Raw genomic sequence first — 20943 nt, 5'->3', positions numbered from 1 at the left:
TGGCGCAGTCGCTGTGGCGCATTATCTTCGAACACGGGGCTGCCGAGGTTCGACTCATTGGGATCCGGCGACTGCTTTTCGCGAGGAAATTGTCGATCTAGATGGTCGGAGGCGAAGTAGAAAGGAGACGCAAGGATACACCCGAGGAGGTTGGGACATGTCATAAAAGGAGAGAGAGAGATGATGTCATACGTGGGTGCACAGACTATTTGCCGCTTGCGACCTGGCAGCTGGAAGCTCGTCCTCCCTCGCGCATGCCTGATTTCAAGTTTGATTGCGGAAGCCTGGACGGCTATGCTTCGCACTGCGCCCATCTCGCCTTGTCAAGGCTGCAACATCAACAAAAGACCTTCAGATTATACGACAAAGAATTTCGGTTTCCGACCGCCAGGATCTCAAAGCACTGTCTCGGCAAATATCCGTTTCACGCCTCCAGTAATTCCTTGTGAAGAATGAACTCGGGATCCACCGCAGGGGCCTTTATATACGGCATGTCTCTCGTCTGCTCCAGATGCACGCTTCCATATCGTAGTAGCCCTGCCAACGTTCCAGGTGCAGCGTCTATACCCTCATTATCCGGAAGGTCCAGCAACGTGCCAATATGAATCGTTTCGCCCAGCCCTTTGCCATGTGTGATCTTCTGCATCACACTCTGCGTCAACATCCCCCACGTGGCCTTCTTCGCCTTCTCGTATACCGCGTCGGACTCGTCAGCATCCACGCTCATGGCCAAAAGCTTCAGAAAGTCTGCGCTAATATCGAAGCCAAGAGTGTGCTCAGCAGGAAAGTCTTCAGATAGCGCATGCCACAGCAAGACCTTCTCAGCCCAGTAGGTGACGCCATCGAAACCACCGTTAGGCTCTTGCAGCCACGTCAAGCGTATCCAGGCGAGGCACTGCCCAATGTATCCGATGAGAGTCTGCTCGTCGACTTTCCACTCCCATTTAAATCCGGAGTCTTGAAGATCCTTGGAATTCATCTGCTTGATGAAGCTGATAAGAGGCGACTGCACCACGCCAGTAAAGTCGGTACGTCCCTTCCAGAGCTCCAGGAAGATCAGGTGCCTGTTTCACAGTCAGTCTGATGAATCATGGCTGAGTGGGTATAACGCGCCAGTTCTTGATGAACTCGTCGCCTTTTCGAGAGGCGACGATATGATTCGCCATGAACTGCCCATACACCAGTGGCGCAGCGACTGTAAGCGGGCTGCTGTCGTCCCCGAGTTGGTCCCAGCAGACTTTGTCGAGGTTGCGGAACACGATGCATCCGACGTCCATCCAGACGCCACCATACGTGTACAGTGCTGCGCCACGCAGGAAGTCGGCGCTATGAGGACCTACGTACGGCCCCGTCATCGTACCCTTCACGAAGGTCTCCGGAAGAAGGTCGGTTGATATCCAGGTTAACGCGTGATTTGGCGAGTCTGGTATCGTGTCGAGCACGCGAATCGTCCACTCAGAGCCGTGAAGTCGCACCCAGTTGATGATGTTGCGCTGTGTCCATGTAGGCATCTGCTGTACGCCGGCATGCCAGAACGTCCAAATGTTCTTCTCGGACGTGATGGGTGCATGCTTCGTCAAGGCATCCAGAATCTCGGTATCGGTACGGTTGTCTTTCGACGCCACATACTTCAGCTGTGACTGGTACTCTTCTGGGATCTTGTACGTGGATTCCGCCATGATGCACGTGGAAAGAGGGTCGATGATGCACGTGATGATGCAGCTATCTGGGTATCCAATGCAGCCAAAGGATACTGTATACTTCGTTACGCGACTAGTGGGAGCTAAGGCACGCTTTTATATGGCTCTGAGGGTAGCGATCGGTCAATTGAGCTGCACAGCTCATCCATGCGTTGTGTTTCATTCACGGATTTAACCGCAAACACAGCATGATAGGAAGCAGGGTAAAGTGCAAACATGCATCTATCTCGCGCGCAACGTAGCTCCAGAGCATGACGAATCTGCCAATAGTTCCACAGAAGGGATTTTGGTCCGAGATAAGCGCCAAGAGTAATGTCGTGTAACGGTTCGACGTTGGTCGTTCGCCATGATCGTCAGCTCGTCATACTCCTTCTGTGTATGACTGCGTTTCAGTAATCTTTACCCTGCGGCCTTCCTGGGCAGACAAGGGGTCGTTGTCAGTGTATGTAGGTACTATGGCCGTGGATAAGTCGTGATTGCTGGACATCAGCGGCTTCCTGACCTACGTGCGACAAGGTACGAGTAAAGTCACACCACTTATGCGACGGCTACTGCCAATCGTAGGAGTCTTCTCAATGTACCTACCATGATAATATACACACAACAGCTTTATCGTACATCTCAACCTTCCACCGTTTCCAACCCTACTCCCTCAACCTCAAGTGATACGTCTCCAACTGCTCCTCAGTCAAACGATTCGGACTCTTCACCAGCTGATCCTCTCCTCTCCCACTCTTCGGGAACGCAATTAAATCCCTCACACTATCTCTGTTGCACATGACAGCCATCAACCGATCCCATCCCAGTGCGATACCTGCATGAGGCGGACAGCCACTCCTCAACACATCAAGCAGATGTCTGAAGTCCTCTACGCGTTCGGGCTTCATCTTGAGAATGTCTTTGAAGATGAATTCCTGCATAGCGGCAGAATGAATACGGCGACTGCCGCCGCCGAGCTCGACGCCGTTGACGACGATGTCGTAGTGCGCTGCTACCGCAGATGAAGGCGAAGTGAGTAGCAAGTCGACGTCCTCGGGTGTCTTCGGTGCGGTGAACGGGTGGTGCGTCGATGAGAAGCCAGCTGAGCCACCTTGGCCCAGTTCGCTGTCACTCGACGGGGTAAACAACGGGAAGTCTATGATCCAGACGAACTTAGTAGCCTTAGGTGCTTCAATCAGTCCCTTTGCTATGGCTGCTTTGTGGAGAGCAAGACGCAAGTTTCCCAGCATGGTTGAGCCGCCCGAGAAGGGCGCATTGGGCCGTGCCTGGAGGACAAGAAGGTCGCCGTTTTCCACGGCCAGCGCTTCCGGGCCCTCCATCACGTATTGGTAGCCCAGTGGTCCGAGACCTTGCATGGGCTGAGAAAGGTCACCGATGAAGATACCCGGTTGACCGTCCGGGTTGTCGAGGAAGACCTTTCCGTCCGGGCTGTCAAGGAAGTCGGCGACGAACTTGCGGGTCGTTTTAGGGTCATCGGATATGCGTATCTTGAGTGCATCGACGACTGGATCTTGTAAAGAAGTAATCTTGCCAATCAAATCGGCTGTCAGATGTTCCGTAATGGTGTGAATCTATACTCATTAGCTTGAGGAGACAGCTAGATCGCGTCAGCTACGCACCTTTGCCTTGAATCTTAGGTCTGGTTTATCAGATCCATATGCAGCCATTGCTTCCTGATAAGTCATTCGCGCAAACTTCTTCTCCTTCTTTATCCCAAGGACTTTATACCACAGGTCTCTCAATAGAGCTTCTGTCTCGTGCATGACGTCTTCCTCGTTAGCGAAAGACATCTCCATATCGAGCTGTTCCAGTTAGCGGAGTCGTCGTCAGAGACACGATAGTGCTGACCTGGGTGAATTCTGGCTGCCTGTCGGCCCTCAGATCCTCATCTCGGAAACACCTAGCAAATTGGTAGTATTTCGTGATGCCCGATGCCATGAGTATCTGCTTGTATTGCTGTGGACTTTGTGGCAGCGCGTATGCCAATCCTTTTTGCCGTGTCGGCACGAGAAACTCTCTTGCGCCTTCAGGAGTCGATTTGAACAGTATAGGCGTTTCAATCTCCTTCCAATTGTAATGGTTCAAGTGCAGTCTTGCTCTAGCCATAGCTTTCGACCGTTGGAAGAGATCGTCGCGCAATTTCGAGTCTGTGCGAAGCTGTAGATGCCTTTGGTCCGGGCCAAATACAGTGTCATCTTTTATGATGATATCATCCGATATGTTGTTAAGTGGCTGGACATGCTCCACGGCGATCTCCCGGGTACCGAGCAATTTCATACCCGCGAATGTGTCGGTCTTGGCTTCTTTACGCTCCACAAGCTTTCCTCGGACTATGACGGGAGTCCACTCTTTCAACAACCGCAGGGTCTTATGTGCGTCCGGTCCATCCGCTTCATTGTCTAGAGGTTTAGAGACGAGTTGGACACATACTCCTTGGTTTTTGTGGCGAAGCATCGTGAAAGAGAGTTTGCTGCTAACATCTCGCCGTGCGCTGATATAACCGGAGATTTCAACTTCCGTGCCTGGAGGACTATGAGTGGCTTTATTCCATTCATCATTTAGATCCTTCCATGGGGATGGTCGAACTACGACTTGGTGAGCAAATGCATTTGATATGTCGATGAAGTCATACTAGTAGCCTTGAATTCATCAAGAGTTTTCTGCAGATTTTCATCATGATTGCGTGTCTGCGAAGTCGCGAAGCCTCGCGTTGCGTGCCCTCGACAAAGGCCTACACGACCCGGCGTGGTCCCGTGATGGGGTGTTCGACAAAACCGCGAAATCTCTGCGTAGGAGCTGCGCAAGCCGTTCTCCCGTCTCAGCACACCTCGTGAGGCACGTACAAGACTCATAGTGTATTGCAGTGACTGATCGAGCTCTTGCAGGTATCAGCGCGATTACGATATCTCCAACGAGCGCGCAGCCAAATCTCGAAAACACGCCAAGCTGTACCCACCTCTAGCCCCACCACGGTTAGCGTCCGCCCAGACCAAGCTGCAGAAGCTTCAAAAGGTTTCCGGCGCCCACACCCAGTTCCTCTCGCTATCCCTCCAGTTTATAACACGTAAGTCACCCTGCTGTCGCGAATTTCCCTTGCGCCAATACTAACAAACCCGCCAGATGATGAAAGCCTAGCGTGTATCAGCTGAGCAGCTCTCCTCATCCGCCTTTGAACTCTTCCTTTCGGGGGCTTAAGTGGTTCATTGGTAGATTTGGATGTGGTTGCATGACTTCCGCGTCCGGCACACACACCTTGTTACATAACGGACGCTTTGACGGCATCTCTGATTCAATAAACTGGTCGGTGTCCTATATATACCGCGCACCCCGCACGCGACGCAACGACGACGTCCCTCGCGACGCAATCACGACAGCCTTTGCGGCGCAATGAACACGGCCTCAGCGATCGAGGCGCGCAACGGCGCAATCGCATACCTGGTGGAAAGGGCTGTGTATACTAAAGTGGATAGCAATACAATCAAGTTTTCCATGTTGCGCATGACATGTGAGTACCGAATACGTGAATTTGGAAGTGAGGATGAGCTCTTGAGGACCCGCGCTCAGCGCGAGGTACTCAACGACATCATCGCCGCAATTACTGCGAGTGGAGAAGTAGACCATCTTCTATCAACTCTCCTCAGTCGGCGAAAGAGTAACGCTTTGTCAATTACCCCTCCACCAATACTCCATGGGAAGAGGGGCGTAAAACACTTGCGACATACCCGTGCAATTGTGATTTTGGTGGAAGCCATCAGTAGAGGGGCCTTGCGCATCAGCGTACCTTTGGACCGTGTAATGTCTGCTTCTTGACTGTTCGGAGGTCGATCGACCGCTCGTACCTGATCACTCCGTCCACCTTTGCACGGCCTGGACCATGTGCGCATGCCTTCGGTCGAGCACACATCAAGGGCGTTTGAGTTCTGCGTAGTGGCGTAGCGAAGCTTGATCGAACTCATGTTTCGGAACCGAAAGGATTTGTTCATTGGTAGGCGCAATTTAAATGAGGTAGTTCATCCAAAGCCGTCGATTGTTGGCTTCGGATCCGAAACCAACGTCCAACATGTGACTGGCTCGATGTTCTCGGTTTGGGAGCGGTAACCGAAAGGATGTGCATGTTGGTCGGCGCAGCCCAAATGAAGCAGTTTGTTGTAAGCTATCGAATGCTGATTTCGGATCCGAGACAGCACAAGCATATAGACGTTCACGCAGTCCAAAGGAGGCGAGTCGTCCGAAGCCATCAATGGTTGGTTTCGGATCCGGGCCAAAGCAAGCTTAGAGATAGGCGTCTACTCAGTCTATATGAGGCGATTCGTCGAAAGCCGTTGATTGCTGGTCTCGGATCCGAGAACGATGGTTGCGGTACGATGAAGCCAAGGCTTACATTTGGCATGTGATTCGAATCCGAGCCACAGATAGACGCCTGCGCACTCCAAAAGAGGCAGTTTGTCGAGAGCCGTTGAATCCAGCTTTCGGATCCGAGCTAAAGCAAATCTAAGGATAGGCGTTCACTCGAGGCAATGTATCGAAAGCCGTCGATAGTTGGTTTCGGATCCGAGCCAAACCAAGCACTTTCGGATCCGGGCTAAAACAAGGTTAAAGATAGACGGCTACGCAGTCTAAATGAGGCAGTTTGTCAGGAACTGTTGAATGTTGCTTTCGGATCCGAGTCAAAGCGGGCTCGGATATGAGCGTCCAGATCCGAGCCAAAGCAAGCTCAAAGATGGGCGTCCACTCGCAATCGGTGTAAGCCACTCACACCACTAACGTAAACTCACGGCTCGCTGCAATGCGTACTCAGTGATGTCAATTCTTGTGTCATTCTGTAAAGAAATAGAAGAGATCCCCTAGGTAGCGAACCATCACCATGCCCAGTCCCTTCCATCAAGCCCGCAACGCAGCGACACCATTTTACAGCTTCTCACGTATGTGGACAGAAACACACCTGGAGTATGAAATGTGGTAGGAAACAGCATGGCCAATACAAGGCGCTACCGAATATACTCTTCGGCTGCTTGTCATCCTATGCGCTCGGCGAACGGCGCGACCCTGAGCTCGAGCTAGTCGACGAGCCGGTCTATGACTCTGAGCTACCCGACTCAGCACTCGGTCCATTGCGGTAGCTCGAGTCGGATGTCATCTCGTACGACGACGAGCCGCGGTTGTGGTGGGCGCGAGGACGATCTTCGGGATGGTTGACGGTGTCGGATCGGTGGCCATCGAGCGTCTGCATGTGTACCGGCAGCGGTGCCGCTGGCTTCTCAGTGTGACCTGTGGAGGTAGAGAGGGTGCCGAAGGAAGGCATTGCTTGACGCTGGGTCATGGTAGGCTGTCTGGTGCCGGATCGCAGCTGCTTCGCAAAGTCATACTCGTCTGTTCCGTCGGTCGCCTGTCGAGCTGCAGAGAAGTCAGTAGTAGGCCACTATAGGATGCATGGGAACATACCAGATGTGGCTTCGTAATGGGTAGAGCTTCGACCAGCTCCATGCTCGTGGTAAATTTCGCGGCCATCGTGGTCTGCGCCGGGATTGGCGGTCTCGTATTCGAGCATCTTCATCAGACGGTAGAAGATGCATGCTAGGATAGCACCGAAGAGGGGTCCAACCCAGTAGATCCAGTGATGGCCAGGCCAAACACCAGTCACGACAGCTGGTCCGAAAGAGCGAGCTGGGTTCAGTGAGCCTCCAGTGAAGTAGACACCTGTGTCTGTCAGTATTAACGTTTTTGGATGCCTCGGAGTTGCTACAAACCGGCCAGCTCCGCGATGAAGAGAGCAAGACCGATACCGATTGGCGCAACAAACGTCGCCTTGTGCTTCTCTGCCGCCAACATAAATATGGTCAACAGCAACATGAATGTCAAAAACATCTCGATGAAAAGGCCTCGCGTTACTGAGGTTTCCTTGCTGAGGGTCGTGTTCACGGACAGTGGTCCTGGGAAGAGACCAGATACGATTGCAGCGGCAGTGATGGCTCCAAGAAGTTGAGCAATGATTAGCAGTAGGGCCTTCATCCATCCGAGTGCTCCGATGATACCCATGGCGACCGTAACCTAAGCCTCATCAGCGTGTCAAATTTTGTCAAAGAGCTTGCGTGTACATACAGCAGGATTGAAGAGGCCGCCACTGATGCGAAAGAAGACCCAAACCGTAACTGCCAGCGAGAAGCCAAATGCCAACGAGATGTACAGCAGTGACCCAATGTCCATGGGTCTGGTACCGCGGAGGTTGTTGGCGACCTGTGTAGCAGCGAAGGCGAAGAACAGGAAGAGGAAGGTGCCGACATATTCACCCGCGAAAGAGATGAAGAGATGGCGGGCTCTGTTTGGTAGCCACCCGAAACTAGCGAGGCGTGGCTCGCCCGGTCGATTGGGGTCCTCGGTGTATCTGGACTTCATGCCTGGCAGAACCATGACGCTTTACGAGGGTGCGGCTAGAGGTCATCAGTGTCGTATAAAGGTTGGTGCATGCCACGAAGGGGTTTCATACATGTGTGATACGTGAAGGTAGGTCGTAGGTGATGGGCTCGTGAGCTGAGGTTGGTAGCCAAGTAGGTGAGGCTTAGGAATGATGCGAGTAGGAAAAGGGCTGCTGAGAGGTATGGAAGCTGGTAGTAGGGCTGGGTATAAGAGAAGCTGAGGGTATGAGAGGTGTATAGGCGGCAAGTCGAAAGAGGGAGGAGATGGGAGCAGCGTGACGACACGAAGGGCGAGGAGAGAGCGCAGGCAGTCGTGAAGGTGATATTAACGGGGTGCTTTCCGATCGAAACAGATCTTGTCATGAAGCAGAAGCCGCGAGCAGACCGAGGTGATTGACGAGGAAGGAGCGGCCCATGATCAGAGTCTAGGTGACCGTGACATCTTCAGCAATATTACCCGGGAGACATCGAAATTGCCATTTCTTCGGGCAGTCTCGCTCTGCACACTGTCCATCCATGTCTGCTTCACCTCCACTCTCGCCATTGCAGATGTGACGAGGAGAGCATGTCCGCCAAAGTCGGGTGGGTGACGGCCGTGTGTAACTTTGGGAAAGGGTGAGTGCATCTATTTGCGCAAAGCTTGAGCTTCTACCACGGAGCTTTGCCGTTTAAATCTTCTCCTCATCCCAATCTAGTTGATGAGTCCTTAGAGCTACAGGATGTTTGCAGACTGGTCGTTTCCTGTCGGCACGCTCTGGACGAAAGCGAGAGGAGGCGGTGCGCAGACTCAGACAACGCGTCGCTAATCATCAGGCACTCCATCACGAAAGGCGAAACGAAGCCATGGACCATGATGACAAGTCAGACGTGGTGTTTGGTGTTTCTGTCGTTTCTAGCACGGTCGAGTGCGGGGAATGGCACCTGCATGCTTGGCACTCATCGCGCGCACGCGCAGCTGCCCGTGCCCCGATTGCAGGGTCTCGCATCACGACATCATCGGGCGCCCACCAGCCTTTCACTCTGGAGCACGCGCTTCCTTATCGCCTGCCTCCAACGCGTTTCCCGTGCTGTAATCGCTGCGCCAGCTCTTCCTGCACATGTGCGCCGTTCGTTGTCTCGCGCCACCCGAGTAGTGACGACCTTGACGTCCGTTTATTGCCGCATCATCCATCGCTTCCTGCCCTTCACTCGCCCGCGTGACCCTAGACAGGACCACATCCCGTCTGTCTCCTGATCTCAGTCGATGCCTCTACACCCCTAGAAATCCAGCACTACTTGCTGTTCTTCCCTTCTTCACCTCCACCTGTCGCCGCCCGGCTGCTTCCGCAAGCATGCGCCCACTCCGCCTACTGGTTTCGCTGTCTACAAGCCTGGTCGCCGTCACGCTCCTTCTATACATGGTCGTGGGAACATCGCAGAATGAAGAACAGGAACGCATCTCAGTTGCGTCGAGCCGAGGCAGTTTCAAAGCCATGTTCTCTTCACCATTCCCCAGCTCGTTGTTCCCGCCGTCCGCGATTATCAGTTTGACCGACGATAATTCGACCTTCTTCCTCGCCCGACCCGCTGCCTTCGGCCCCGCGCTACCCAAAGGAGGCTTGAGCGGCTCTCTATGGATCGGTAGCGGATTTGGAGATGACTCCATGGGCGCCGGCGGCGAGCTGGGTTGCAGCGACGTTCCGGGCTGGGAAGATGGCAACGATGACCTCATGCGGGCTTCACGGCCACCGGGCTATTCCAAAGGAAAAGCAAAGGACACCACCCTGGACAGGAATCTGCCTTCGAAAGAGGGAGTACCTGGCCTGAGCGAAGACAACACCAAGGAGGCCGTTGCGGACGATGGAACGGACGATCACCTGCAACCAGGGCTTTCCAGCACGCACATACTACCACGAAGCAAACACGCCGATATACAATCACTACAAGAGAGTGCTGAAATTGCTGGCAAGGTCGTACTCCTCAAGCGAGGGGGTTGTGGTTTCCTGGCCAAAGTTCAATGGGCACAATCGCGTGGAGGAGTGGCCGTCATCGTTGGTGACGACGTGCGTGGCGGCGCCCTCGTTCGTATGTACGCCAAAGGTGACACCTCTAATATCACGATTCCGTCCCTGTTTACTTCGCACACAACCGCGCATCTCTTGTCTTCACTCTACCCAGGAGACGGCATGCTTTCAGATTCTGCAGCCTCTCATGCCAGCGTCAAGAACACTGAAAGTCATGCGACTCTTTCAGAAGCGCCACAAGCTGCACAGACTTCGGCTCACGGGAAGCAACACTCGCTGCCATCCAAAAAGAAGATGGCGGAGAGACAGCGCAATAGCTTTTGGCACTCATTCCTCTCTGCATTCTTCGGTCATGGTTTAAGCAACAAGTCTCCCAAGGCTGGCAGCCGACGACTTCCCAATAGCGGTGACCTGGAATGGGTCGAGGTCAGTGATTGGGAAAACGACCAAAACCCCATCAAGACAAAATCGCCAGTGCCCACGGCAAGCCCCACCAAACTCGCTGACGGTTTCGTCATCGGCGAGCACGACTGGCGCGATCCTGACCTTTTGCCACTCACTGCAACTACAAGTGCATCCACAAAAACAGCTAGCGCAACTCCAGTGAGTACCAAAGCAGGTAGCAATGCCTTGCCTGGCAGTGGTGAGTATACCCCAGCCAAGGCAAAGACCGGTGTGAAGAGCCCTTGGAGCTGGTGGTCCGGCTCTAAACACAGCACTGCGTCTTCAGCGTCATCTAGTCGTGCGCGCACTCGGAGCATTACCTCGATCATCGACGTCCACTCCGCGTCTATCAAAACATCCTCGTCTGCGACTAGTGCTCACCAAGGCCTGTGGGTCACGCTTACGCCCACGAACGTTTCAAGCAGTCCTTTCTTCGACACTCTACTCGTACTCGTCGTCAGCCCATTGGTCACTCTGACGGTTGTGTACGCCCTTCTTCTTCTCAGATCTCGTATACGACGTCGCCGTTGGAGGGCACCCAAATCCGTTGTTGAGCGTTTGCCTGTCAGGACCTATCAGACGATAAGCGATTCTTCATCCGCAGCAACATCTAGCGCTGCTTCGCCTACTACTCCCTTACTTCAGCATTCTGCAACTCGTTCTAGATCTCCCGAATCTCGATCGCGCTCGACTACCGTGTCAGAGACTCCCGCCACGTCGACATCGGTGCAGCATGCATCTCGTGACCGCGAAGAAGAAAAGCGAGAATCTGGGCTGGCGGCGTGGAGACGACGCTATGGAGGCCGTCAACGAGAATGCGTTGTTTGTTTGGAAGAGTACGTCGATGGTGTCAGTCAGGTCATGAGCTTACCGTGTGGCCATGAGTTCCACGCGGACTGCATGTAAGTTTTCCTTCCATCCCATCGACACAGCCGATCTGACGTGAGTAGAACACCTTGGCTTGTCACGCGCCGGAGGACTTGCCCCATCTGCAAAGGCGATGTTGTACGTTCCTTGAGTCGAAGCTGGCACGATCGGCTACAGTCAGCATCACCAACGCGCTCGCCCCGACTATCTATCAGCGAAGAAGACGTACAGACGGAAGCTGCGGAGACACGCAACATGTCACCTTCCGCGTCGCGACCTGTACCCATGTCCAGATCTGGACCCACCGATCCATCTCAGCGTGATGACGATATTGAAGCCGGCTGGTCGGGGGACAACTCTCGGCGCACCTCTGGAGAGATCCCGCGAGGTTCCGAAGCGGGTCCTTCATTGCGTGAGCTAGCTTCGTCTGTTTCTACTGTAGTCTGGCGCGGCGTCGACGCAGTCCGAACGACGACTGGCCTCCAGCGACGGTCTCCGCCTGAAGACGTTGACAGAAATAGGTGATTTCGCTATTAATGAGTTACGGTTTCATATAATGGTTCTTGGTTGCATTGAAGGCCTATACCCCTGGGAAGCACACCGGCGTTGCATCTGAGCTTGCATTGGTCATAGACATAATTACACGTCAGCGAGTGGCTCGCTTGAGAACGACTTGGCATAGCCTTAGACAACTTACGCACCCTACTCAATCGATAAGTCACTCCTTACAGTTGCTGAAGCTCCGCCTAGTGAAAGCTCAGTAGGGGTTGTATTGACTAGTCTTTCTTACACGAGAGCCTCAGCTTCGCATGTGTTATTGAAGTGCCCAATAGTACGACCAATGCGTGTGAAGATGAGCGTCGTCTGACGTAGTACGGAAATATAACCAGGCTCATGGCAAGAACGACGGCCTAGCGCCTTGGCGTCAGCGGCCCGCGTAAGTCATCCCTGAGCTCAAATCACCCGCATTCTCTCGCATCCGTCCGTCACTTTTGCCAGATTTGCTCACCCGCGGACCTCTCATCGTCGAGCTTCGAGGACAGCAAACCCGATTCGTCCTCCACCGCGACTTTCCTCACCATCAGCATAGCTTGGCCAATGGCCATGTGCTTCGCGGCCACACCACGTGAGATCACCCTGCGACAGGCAAGACGAATGGAAGGGCGTACGACGTCCCGGCTGAGAGATGGAAACCCGGGAACCCTCGACTGAATACCCGGCATGCATATACAGTACCTAATATACTCATACAGAGTTGTCGTATTTCAGCCGCAAAAGCCTCCGTTCAATCAATATGCCGTCCCACCCAACAGGAAGCAAATGAGAGTTGACTCCAATTGCAACGTGCGACGGTGCCTGGATCCGAAGGCGTCTTCTTTCATGATCTGCACCCCGCAATCGATAACATTATTCATGCTACCCGGTTACGCGGAAAGTGAGTTAGTGCTAATTTTGGTCTCACGTCACGGTTTCGCGCTTGCTCCTAGCATGAGCTTAAACATCCAAACATCATTGCGCAATTACCGGACTTTTGACCGAAAATAAAACGTCGCCCCGTCTGACGACACTGTTGGTGTTGTCTTAGGTAGTGGGCTGGAGGGTACTTCCTTATACGAAAAATGCAGCATCATCACATAGCGGAACGCGCATGCCTAGGACGAACCGCCAAGAGCTTGGATGGCAGCTGTGAACTCGTGTTCGCCAGAACACAAAGTTTGGTGGCTTCGGAAGGCGTCGTCTGGTCTCCTGAGGCCACTCTGCGACTCTGACATGTCTTATAGGCTTCCTTGGCGATGAGTGTAAGATGACTACGCTGGTAGGTGAGACCAAGTATGCTTTCAGGGCGTCCAACGTGCTTTCCGAATATATATCCGGTCCGATCTCTACCTTCTGAATGTTCAACCTCGAAGGCATCGTCCGGTACCACCGCATTCTTATTGCTTAGTGGTCTTCATCTTGTTGACAATGAAGCTTCTCTTCTTTCTTCTTCCTCTTTTCGGCAGCGCCCTTGGGCGTGCGTTGGAGTCGCCGCCAGACAGCTGTGTAGCGTCATGCCCACCACCTAACTGCCCCGGTGACAACGCATTGGTATGCACCCTCTTGTCACAGCAGACCACACCAATCACTAACAAAGACTTTTACAGGAAGCATGCGCGTGCCTCAACCAGCGAGAGTACGATTGTCAAGCGCGATGCCCCGAATACGAGCCCCGTATTCTGGTAAGCTAGGATCTCACCCAGCGACATCACAATGCTCATTACAGATTTAGCACTGCCCTAGGTTGCCTGCCAGCACGCCAGAGCCCACACCCGCCGAATGTGTATGCGAGGAAGTCTTCTGCATCCTGTCGTTCCCTGAAGGTTGCTACTGCCAAAACGATGCGAAGAAGGCGTGTTTCGAGAAGTGCGGCGGGGAGGAGCCGACATACCAGGACTGCAGTATTCCGATTGACTCCGTCAAAGCTCGCGCCCCGAAGCCGGAGCCCGTTCCAGAGCCTGTACCTGCGCCAGTCCCAGCACCCCAAGATGAAACATGTGTCTGCGAAGATGTTATCTGCATTCTTTCCTTCCCCGAGGGCTGCTACTGCCGCAACGACGCGAAGAAAGCGTGTTTCGAGAAGTGCGGTGGTGAAGAGCCAACCTACGACGACTGCACTGTCGACATCGTAAACCCCCAGCCCGCACCAACACCAACGCCATTATTGCCAGAGCCCATTTGTGTATGCGAGGGATATGTATGCATCCAATCCTGGCCTGAGAGTTGTCTTTGCCGCAATGCCGGGGAGAAAGCCTGCTTCGAGAAGTGTGGTGGCGAAGAGCCAATCTACCAGGACTGTGGCGTCGATCTCGCACCTCGTGCCGCAGAGCCCGTACCGAAACCAGTACCAGAGCCACAAGATCAAGTCTGTATTTGGTGCCCGGAAGCCGATTGCACTCTAGCTTTCCCTGAGGGCTGCTACTGTCGCAATGACAACGCGAGAAGATGCTTCGAGGAATGCGGTGGTCCAGAGCCGATTTACGAGGACTGCAGTATCGATATCGCACCTCGTGCTCCAGAGCCCGTGCCGGAACCAGTATCCGAGGCACAGTCCGAGACTTGCACTTGTGAGCCCGTCTTCTGCCTTGGACCCGAGTCTTGTCGGTGCGCCTACGACGCAGCGGTAGCGTGTGCCCAGAAATGTGGTGGTCCCGCGCCGCCTGACTTCTGCCCTCCTCGCCCCATCGAAGCTCGCGAAGCAAAGCCAGAGCCCGTGCCAGAAGCAAAGCCAGAGCCTGAGGCCGAGGTTTGCACTTGTGAGCCCGTCTTCTGCATTCAATCTTGGCCGGAATCTTGTTGGTGCGCCTACGATGCAGCGGCGGCATGTGCCGAGAAATGTGGTAACCCCGTGCCTGTCGACACCTGCCCTCCTCGCCCCATCGAAGCTCGCAAAGCAGAACCAGAACCGGTCCCGGAACCCGTAGCGGAGCCACAAGAAGAGACATGCGAATGCGAGCCCGTAGTTTGCATCGCACAATGGCCCCAGTCTTGCTGGTGCTTCTACAATGCGGAAGTGAGGTGCGCCGCAAAGTGTGGCAAGCCCGCACCACCTCCATCGACCTGCCCTCCAATCCCCGTCGAGGCTCGTGTAGCAGAGCCGGAGCCAGCTCCTGCGCCCATTCCTCCTCCCCCTCCTCCTCCAGAGTGCGAATGCCCTCTGGTTAACTGCATCTCGACACAGCCTGAGCTATGTGAATGCCTGAATGCTTCTGCACAGAGATGCTATGAGCTTTGTGGTGGAGAGAAGCCCGTACCCCAGGTAAGCCAACTTGCTACTCAAAAGTCTGAATCAATCTAACGATGCAACAGATCTGTCTACCCGACGCCAGCACAACATTCTCAACCAGCATCATACCCATTCCAACCCCCGTCAATCCTCGCCAAGCTACCCCCACCAACCAGATCTGTGGCGGCGGTCGCGCAAGTCCTCTTCAAGAGTGTCCTGCAGGTCAGACTTGCATCACTGACCCTTTCACGCCTGGCTCTTGCGGTCCTGCTTGCGATATGCTGGGTATCTGCGTCAGCGAGAAGCTGTGTGGTGGTTTTGCGGGCTTTGAGTGCGATATCCCAGGCCAGATCTGTGTTGATGATCCGAGGGACGATTGTGATCCGTTGAATGGCGGCTCGGACTGTGGAGGGCTGTGTGCTTGGCCGCAGTGAGTTATTGAAATGGGCGGTTGGTGAGAGAGACTTCGGGAATGAAGAGCGTGTATGTCAGGGGTGTAGATGTGTTGTCATTCTTTACGACACTCCTTGATTGATATTAGCGACGGGTTCCATTCTTTTACCAAAATTGCAATCGTTTGATCTCGTCAGACTTTTCCGCTGATTTGTCTTTGAGTCCTTTTTTTTTCCTTTTCCTCCACTTTTAGTAGACCATGTATGCGAACTGGAACCCGCCTCACATCCCAAGACTCCTGTTCATCTTATTCCCCGCCTTGACAAACATCGTCACCAACACCGCCACACTAGCAGCCCACGTCCCACTCCTCAGGTAGCTCGTCTTGTTCTTTTCAACCTTCACATATAGGAAACTGTATATGACGCGTAGACCGATATACGACGCTACCATGGTGTTCATCGTTGCTGTTTGGTTTCATCGTCAGCATGCATTTCCCATCCACCCAATAGTACACAAACGTCCATCCATCCCTCTTACGCTCATCGATTACAAAGCCTCACCAACGACTCATTCATAGCTTAAGGAAAACAGACTTACTAATGTCTAATCCAACCGCATTCCCCGCCAACACCGCCCCAATGAAAAACGGCGCATTCTCCATGCTATTCTGATGGCAAGCTTCTGCGCGTTCGGCTTTCCTATAGACGGCTTCTGGGGTGCATTTTCGGTAGTGTTCTAGTGTTGAGGCGCCGCGCGGGTTGTTGTTGTTGCGTTGGCCGTTTGTGGCGGCTTTGAAGAGTCCTTGCTGAGGGAGGCGTGGTGTTAGTGTGGGGTTAAGAGGATGGAGTTGCGGAAGATGGGGGAAAGGGGAAGGGGCAAATTGGTAAACTTACAGAGTACATATGTGGGTAGAGGGCCATGATCCAGTATACTGGGATGGCGTGGAGAGAGTAGTTCGCTGCCATGATTAACCGGTTGTGTGAGGTATTTCCGATCCGATCGTTGTTGTTGGAGGGATCCAGCGAATTGCTCGTTCTTGATGTTTGGGGAAACAGTGAGTCTCTTATGCTTTTCAGATTCTCTTGATGTTTAGTCGTGTTGGTAGGTTTGTTGGGTAGCCCGAGACGCGCATTGACGCGAGATGCTAGTACTACGATCAGTAATCACAGGAAAGCGCTGACATTCACTGACGTCCTCGCAAGACTAGCTACGATCAAGGTCGGATCGTCGCGTTGTATAGACATTCTTTCGGCCGAAAAATGGTTTCGTCGGAACTTTATTCCATTACACACAAAACTCGGTATGGAGAAGTAGTTGCGAGTTCCGCGCTATCGAATTCGGTTTTCAACAACTCTACACTTTCTATTACTGATACATCGACAACAAACACATGTACATCTTCTATCTACATTCAACCCCACAACGCCATCTACAACGCAATCTTATCCGCCATGCCCGCCCCACCCATCCACTCAATATAACTCTCAATACTCTTCTGCATCGCATCCGTCGCCTTCTCAATCAACCCCGTGATCGGCGTTAGGCCCGCCTGCTCCTTCATAACATCGATGAAATCATTATTAAACGCATCATTAATATTGACCTTCGCAACACCACACTCAATGCACTCTTTGAGCAGCTTCTCCTGAAACCACTCTTTACCCGCGCCGTGCAGCACGAGAGCAACGCGGTCCCCAACTTTGCTGTGTACGTTGCGCAGACGGGGATAATCGAGTTGAGGACCTTTAGGACCGTATTTGCCGTGTACGTTTCCAAAGGCGGGGGCTAGCCAGTTGATTCCTGTTGCGACGAATTCTTCTGCTTGCTCAGGGGTGGTGAGAATGGCTTCTAGACCCATTTCACTCAGGTCGCCGACACCGTCTTCGCCGCCGTCGATACGGCCTGGTTCGGCTTCTGTAATAATACCGCGCTCATTGCAGTACTTGACCAACTCGGCCGTCTTTTCCAGATTATCGTCAAAATGGCTCATGTCGACCATGATGCCGTCGAAGCCGTTCGCGAAGTTCGCTGCTTTCTTAACGATTTCAGGTGTCTGCGCGTGGTCCATGTGCAGGGCGACGGGGACGCTGGCGTTGTCGGCGGCTTCGCGGGCGGCGTGCAGGAGGATGCCGTCGGCGTAGTTGAGGGCCCAGGGGAAGAGTTGGATGATTAGTGGTGCGCGCTTTGCTTCTGCTGCGCGGACTGAGGCGAGGATGCCTTCAACGTTGTAGCAGCATGTTGCGCAGATGGCGTATTTGTTTGCGGCGGCGTGGGCGACGAGCTTGACGGCTTTGTTTTGGGAGAGATCGGGTGCCATGGTGATGGCTGTGTAGATGTTTTCAAGGGTAGATTTGGTATGATGATTTCAGGTACAAGGTAGAAGAGGAGAAGGGAGAGAAGGGTGATATGAGCGATGATGCAACTTCCCCTCGTCGTTCCGGTTGCATTTCCGACATTCCGATGTCTTCTCTTATGGTGGGGCTGTCGGCAACTGCTGGATAGCCTCAGCGGCGGAAACACCGATATTCGGGTCATCTGCCGGCTAATTGCAGCACTGGTCGTTGAAGATACGTACCCGCGGAATGCCTAGTCGGGCATTACTTGCCGCGGTCTTTGCTTTACCCCAGATTTACCCAATTGTTGTTACATCAGAACTTCCACTCGATCCTCATCACCTAGATATCTATGGAGTAGAAGGAGGCACTCGAGACCTCAGGATCGTGAGACCGAACTACGCATGTTTGCTTAAACTCGCGAAGTTCTAGCATCATAGAAGACCATATCGGGGACACTTCGGATAGAACCCCTCCTAGACGATCGTGCGCGAAACCGCATGCCATTTTACGCACCGGCACTTCCACTAGAATTTACCTCGCTGACTATTATGAAGTTCGTCCAGCTAGCAGATACTGTTCCCGTCAGATGGGCATGTTTCCTCTCTACACTTGTTAGAGTTATTGCCTATCCTCGTCCACACCACGACTGCCTCGCACAGACTGCACGATGATAGAAAACTTTACTTGAAGTTTCACGTTTGATTGCCGTGATGTATGGGCTTCTAATGTACAATCGTGATCATGAAAAGTCCAGCCCAAGCCTACTGACGGCCATATACCCAAAGGGCTTTGATCCCTAGAACCTTGAACTCCAGCTTCAGCCCAAGATCCGCCGAAGCAAATGCAAAGAAGCACTACTCATCCGAGTGCCTAGATAGAAGAATATGGCATTCGCAATGGCCAGGAAATAATAACCTTCAGGTCCATATCAGATAAACCACCCAAGCCCGAGACTAGAGTATGTGCCTGGCTGTCTGAACCAACGCCGCCCATAATAAGATCCCATGGTATCGAGCCGCTCATAACGCCCAGAACTCCACACATGCTCATAAGGAAATATCCGAAGTGGTCATAATAGCCGTACAAATGCCGCTGAAATCGTCGAAGAAAGGAAGTAGGTGGACTGTGTCTGCGAACAACGCAGAGTGAACCGGAACAGTAGCGCGCTGTGATGAACTACACAGACACGTTAGTATCCCATCTGATAAGTAGCATAAAAGCCATTCAGAGGTCCGGTTCACAAGAGGTTCGGCGTGGTTCGACATCAGTCCTATAGTACACTATCAGTAGAAGAGCAAAGCAGATAGACTAGTTCAGCGAATGACGCCCCAACTATCCATGCTGCTAAGACCTCCAGTGCGCTCCTTCTTCTTGAACGCATTCCAGAAGCGAAGCGTCTCATCACCAGCACCGGTGACGATGACCTGACCATCCGGGCTCATGGCCAAGTAGAGTACACGGTAGGTGTGGCCCGTTAACGAGACGACTTGCTGCATGCTCGGGTACTTCCAGACGATGATCTGGTTCTGACTGTAACCGTGCGTGGATACGATCTCGTTGCTGTTCTTTGACCATGCTAGGTTGCAAACTTGGCTACCAGTATCAAGACTGTTGATGAGGTTTGCTGGTGCTGTAGGCGATAGAGGTACGTTGGCAGTGGTTGCAGCTGACGCGGCCGCCGATGCGGAGGCGAGTGCTGAAGCTGACGGGCCGCTGGAGCTGACGAGGGTATTCCAGAACTTGATAGTCCGGTCTGCTGTACCACCGCCGCTAGCGAGAAGACCACGCTGATGTGGGCTCCAAGCAATGGCCTTAACGGCGGCTTGATGCTCACTCCACTTAAAGGTAGGCTCGGCGTTGAGCTTGTCCCAGACCATGAGCTTGTTGTCGTTGCCTCCGGATGCGAGTTGTTGATCTTCCTGATTCCACTTGAGGCCGCAGACTTCTTGCTTATGACCAACAAGCTTGCGCAACCATTGCTCTGGCTGACGCACGTCTCGGTGGTAGATTGTACGGTCTCGTGAGCCTGAGGTGAGGATGTGTTCGTTCCATGCAAGGGCGCCGACCCTAGCTGTGTGACCTGTCATGGTGCGAAGACGGCGCTGAGTCTGCGCATCCCAGATCTGTACTTGGCCTCGGTTGGTTCCGACTGCAATGTGAGAGCCCTGCTGGGGATTAGTACGTGCGGCATATGATCTAGATGGCAGAACTTACGCGCTGTATCCAGTTGACACTTGTAACCGAATCATCGCCAAGTTCACAGAGCTTGGTGACGCGACCACTACTCGAGTTCCACATGTAGACACATGATCCAAGTCCTACTCCCAGGGTATTTTGGCTGCCCCAGTCCACGAGGTTGAGGTAGAAGTCATCTGCAAGATCCGGTGCATCCAGAACCTTGTATGGTACCTTGGAGACGGCGCGGGCTTGACGTTGTGGACTAAGAAGCATGCGTTGACTGCTGTACTTGATTGGTGATAGACTGTAGAGATCTGAACGAGCGTTGAGGTTGAGAATACCATGTCGACTTGAGGGCGTCCTTGACGGAGTTGGCTGGCCGGAGTAGGAGAACAGATTCTTGTGCGGGGTTGATGGGGTTCCTGAAGGCGGTGGTAATGTGGCTGTGGTCCTAGCTGGAGGGGTGTGTGAGCGTCCTGCCCCTCGCATGTTGGCACTATCTGTCGGCGACAGACTCTGGGGAAAGGCTTGGGGCACGGAGCCCTCGAACATCTCTTGTCGGAGTACGGCGGAGTAGGTGCGGTTGGCTTCTTCGGCTATGGCGGGTTAGTGGCTGTATAGCAGAGGACTGGAACTGCTTACTCTTCTGGAAGTGTAGCTCGTGATGCGGAGTGCGCCTCGCTTTGGACGGAGTTGCTGGCGAGGCTTCATCGTGGAGCAGGTTGTAGCTTGCCTGGAGGTCTTGGCCTGCGCGATTTGGTATGAATCTGGTGAGACGTCAGTACAGAGAATCCAGTGCGACTAGACTGTTGCAATCTCACCTGTCGCCATAAATGCGCGGGC

General features: G+C 53.4%; 6 protein-coding genes across 6 annotated transcripts; 1 reads left to right on the top strand and 5 right to left on the bottom strand.

Moving 5' to 3' along the window:
- Positions 1 to 424: 424 nt before the first annotated feature.
- Positions 425 to 1679, bottom strand: J4E83_010592 (uncharacterized protein; the record flags this gene model as incomplete). The annotated part of the gene is made up of 2 exons (XM_049337473.1): positions 425 to 1064; positions 1180 to 1679. The coding sequence occupies 2 exons, from the start codon at positions 1677 to 1679 to the stop codon at positions 425 to 427; spliced, it is 1140 nt and encodes a 379-aa protein (XP_049183457.1).
- Positions 1680 to 2344: 665 nt separating this feature from the next.
- J4E83_010591 (uncharacterized protein) lies at positions 2345 to 4154 on the bottom strand (the record flags this gene model as incomplete). The annotated part of the gene is made up of 3 exons (XM_049337472.1): positions 2345 to 3271; positions 3320 to 3502; positions 3549 to 4154. 3 exons carry the CDS (start codon positions 4152 to 4154, stop codon positions 2345 to 2347), a joined length of 1716 nt encoding a protein of 571 aa, XP_049183456.1.
- Positions 4155 to 6774: 2620 nt separating this feature from the next.
- On the bottom strand, positions 6775 to 8108 carry J4E83_010590 (uncharacterized protein; the record flags this gene model as incomplete). The annotated part of the gene is made up of 4 exons (XM_049337471.1): positions 6775 to 7094; positions 7143 to 7397; positions 7448 to 7748; positions 7800 to 8108. 4 exons carry the CDS (start codon positions 8106 to 8108, stop codon positions 6775 to 6777), a joined length of 1185 nt encoding a protein of 394 aa, XP_049183455.1.
- Positions 8109 to 9444: 1336 nt separating this feature from the next.
- Positions 9445 to 11306, top strand: J4E83_010589 (uncharacterized protein; the record flags this gene model as incomplete). The annotated part of the gene is made up of 2 exons (XM_049337470.1): positions 9445 to 10719; positions 11226 to 11306. 2 exons carry the CDS (start codon positions 9445 to 9447, stop codon positions 11304 to 11306), a joined length of 1356 nt encoding a protein of 451 aa, XP_049183454.1.
- Positions 11307 to 17015: 5709 nt separating this feature from the next.
- J4E83_010588 (uncharacterized protein) lies at positions 17016 to 17903 on the bottom strand (the record flags this gene model as incomplete). The annotated part of the gene is made up of 1 exon (XM_049337469.1): positions 17016 to 17903. The coding sequence occupies one exon, from the start codon at positions 17901 to 17903 to the stop codon at positions 17016 to 17018; it is 888 nt and encodes a 295-aa protein (XP_049183453.1).
- A 1332-nt stretch (positions 17904 to 19235) lies between these two features.
- J4E83_010587 (uncharacterized protein) lies at positions 19236 to 20652 on the bottom strand (the record flags this gene model as incomplete). The annotated part of the gene is made up of 2 exons (XM_049337468.1): positions 19236 to 20087; positions 20137 to 20652. The coding sequence occupies 2 exons, from the start codon at positions 20650 to 20652 to the stop codon at positions 19236 to 19238; spliced, it is 1368 nt and encodes a 455-aa protein (XP_049183452.1).
- Positions 20653 to 20943: the final 291 nt, after the last annotated feature.

The sequence above is a fragment of the Alternaria metachromatica genome (assembly GCF_023757995.1).
Source record: "Alternaria metachromatica strain BMP 0045 chromosome Unknown scaffold_47, whole genome shotgun sequence".
Taxonomy (NCBI): Eukaryota; Fungi; Ascomycota; class Dothideomycetes; order Pleosporales; family Pleosporaceae; genus Alternaria; species Alternaria metachromatica.
Note: the sequence above shows the minus strand (reverse complement) of the source record. Positions and strands in the feature narration are given on the sequence as shown.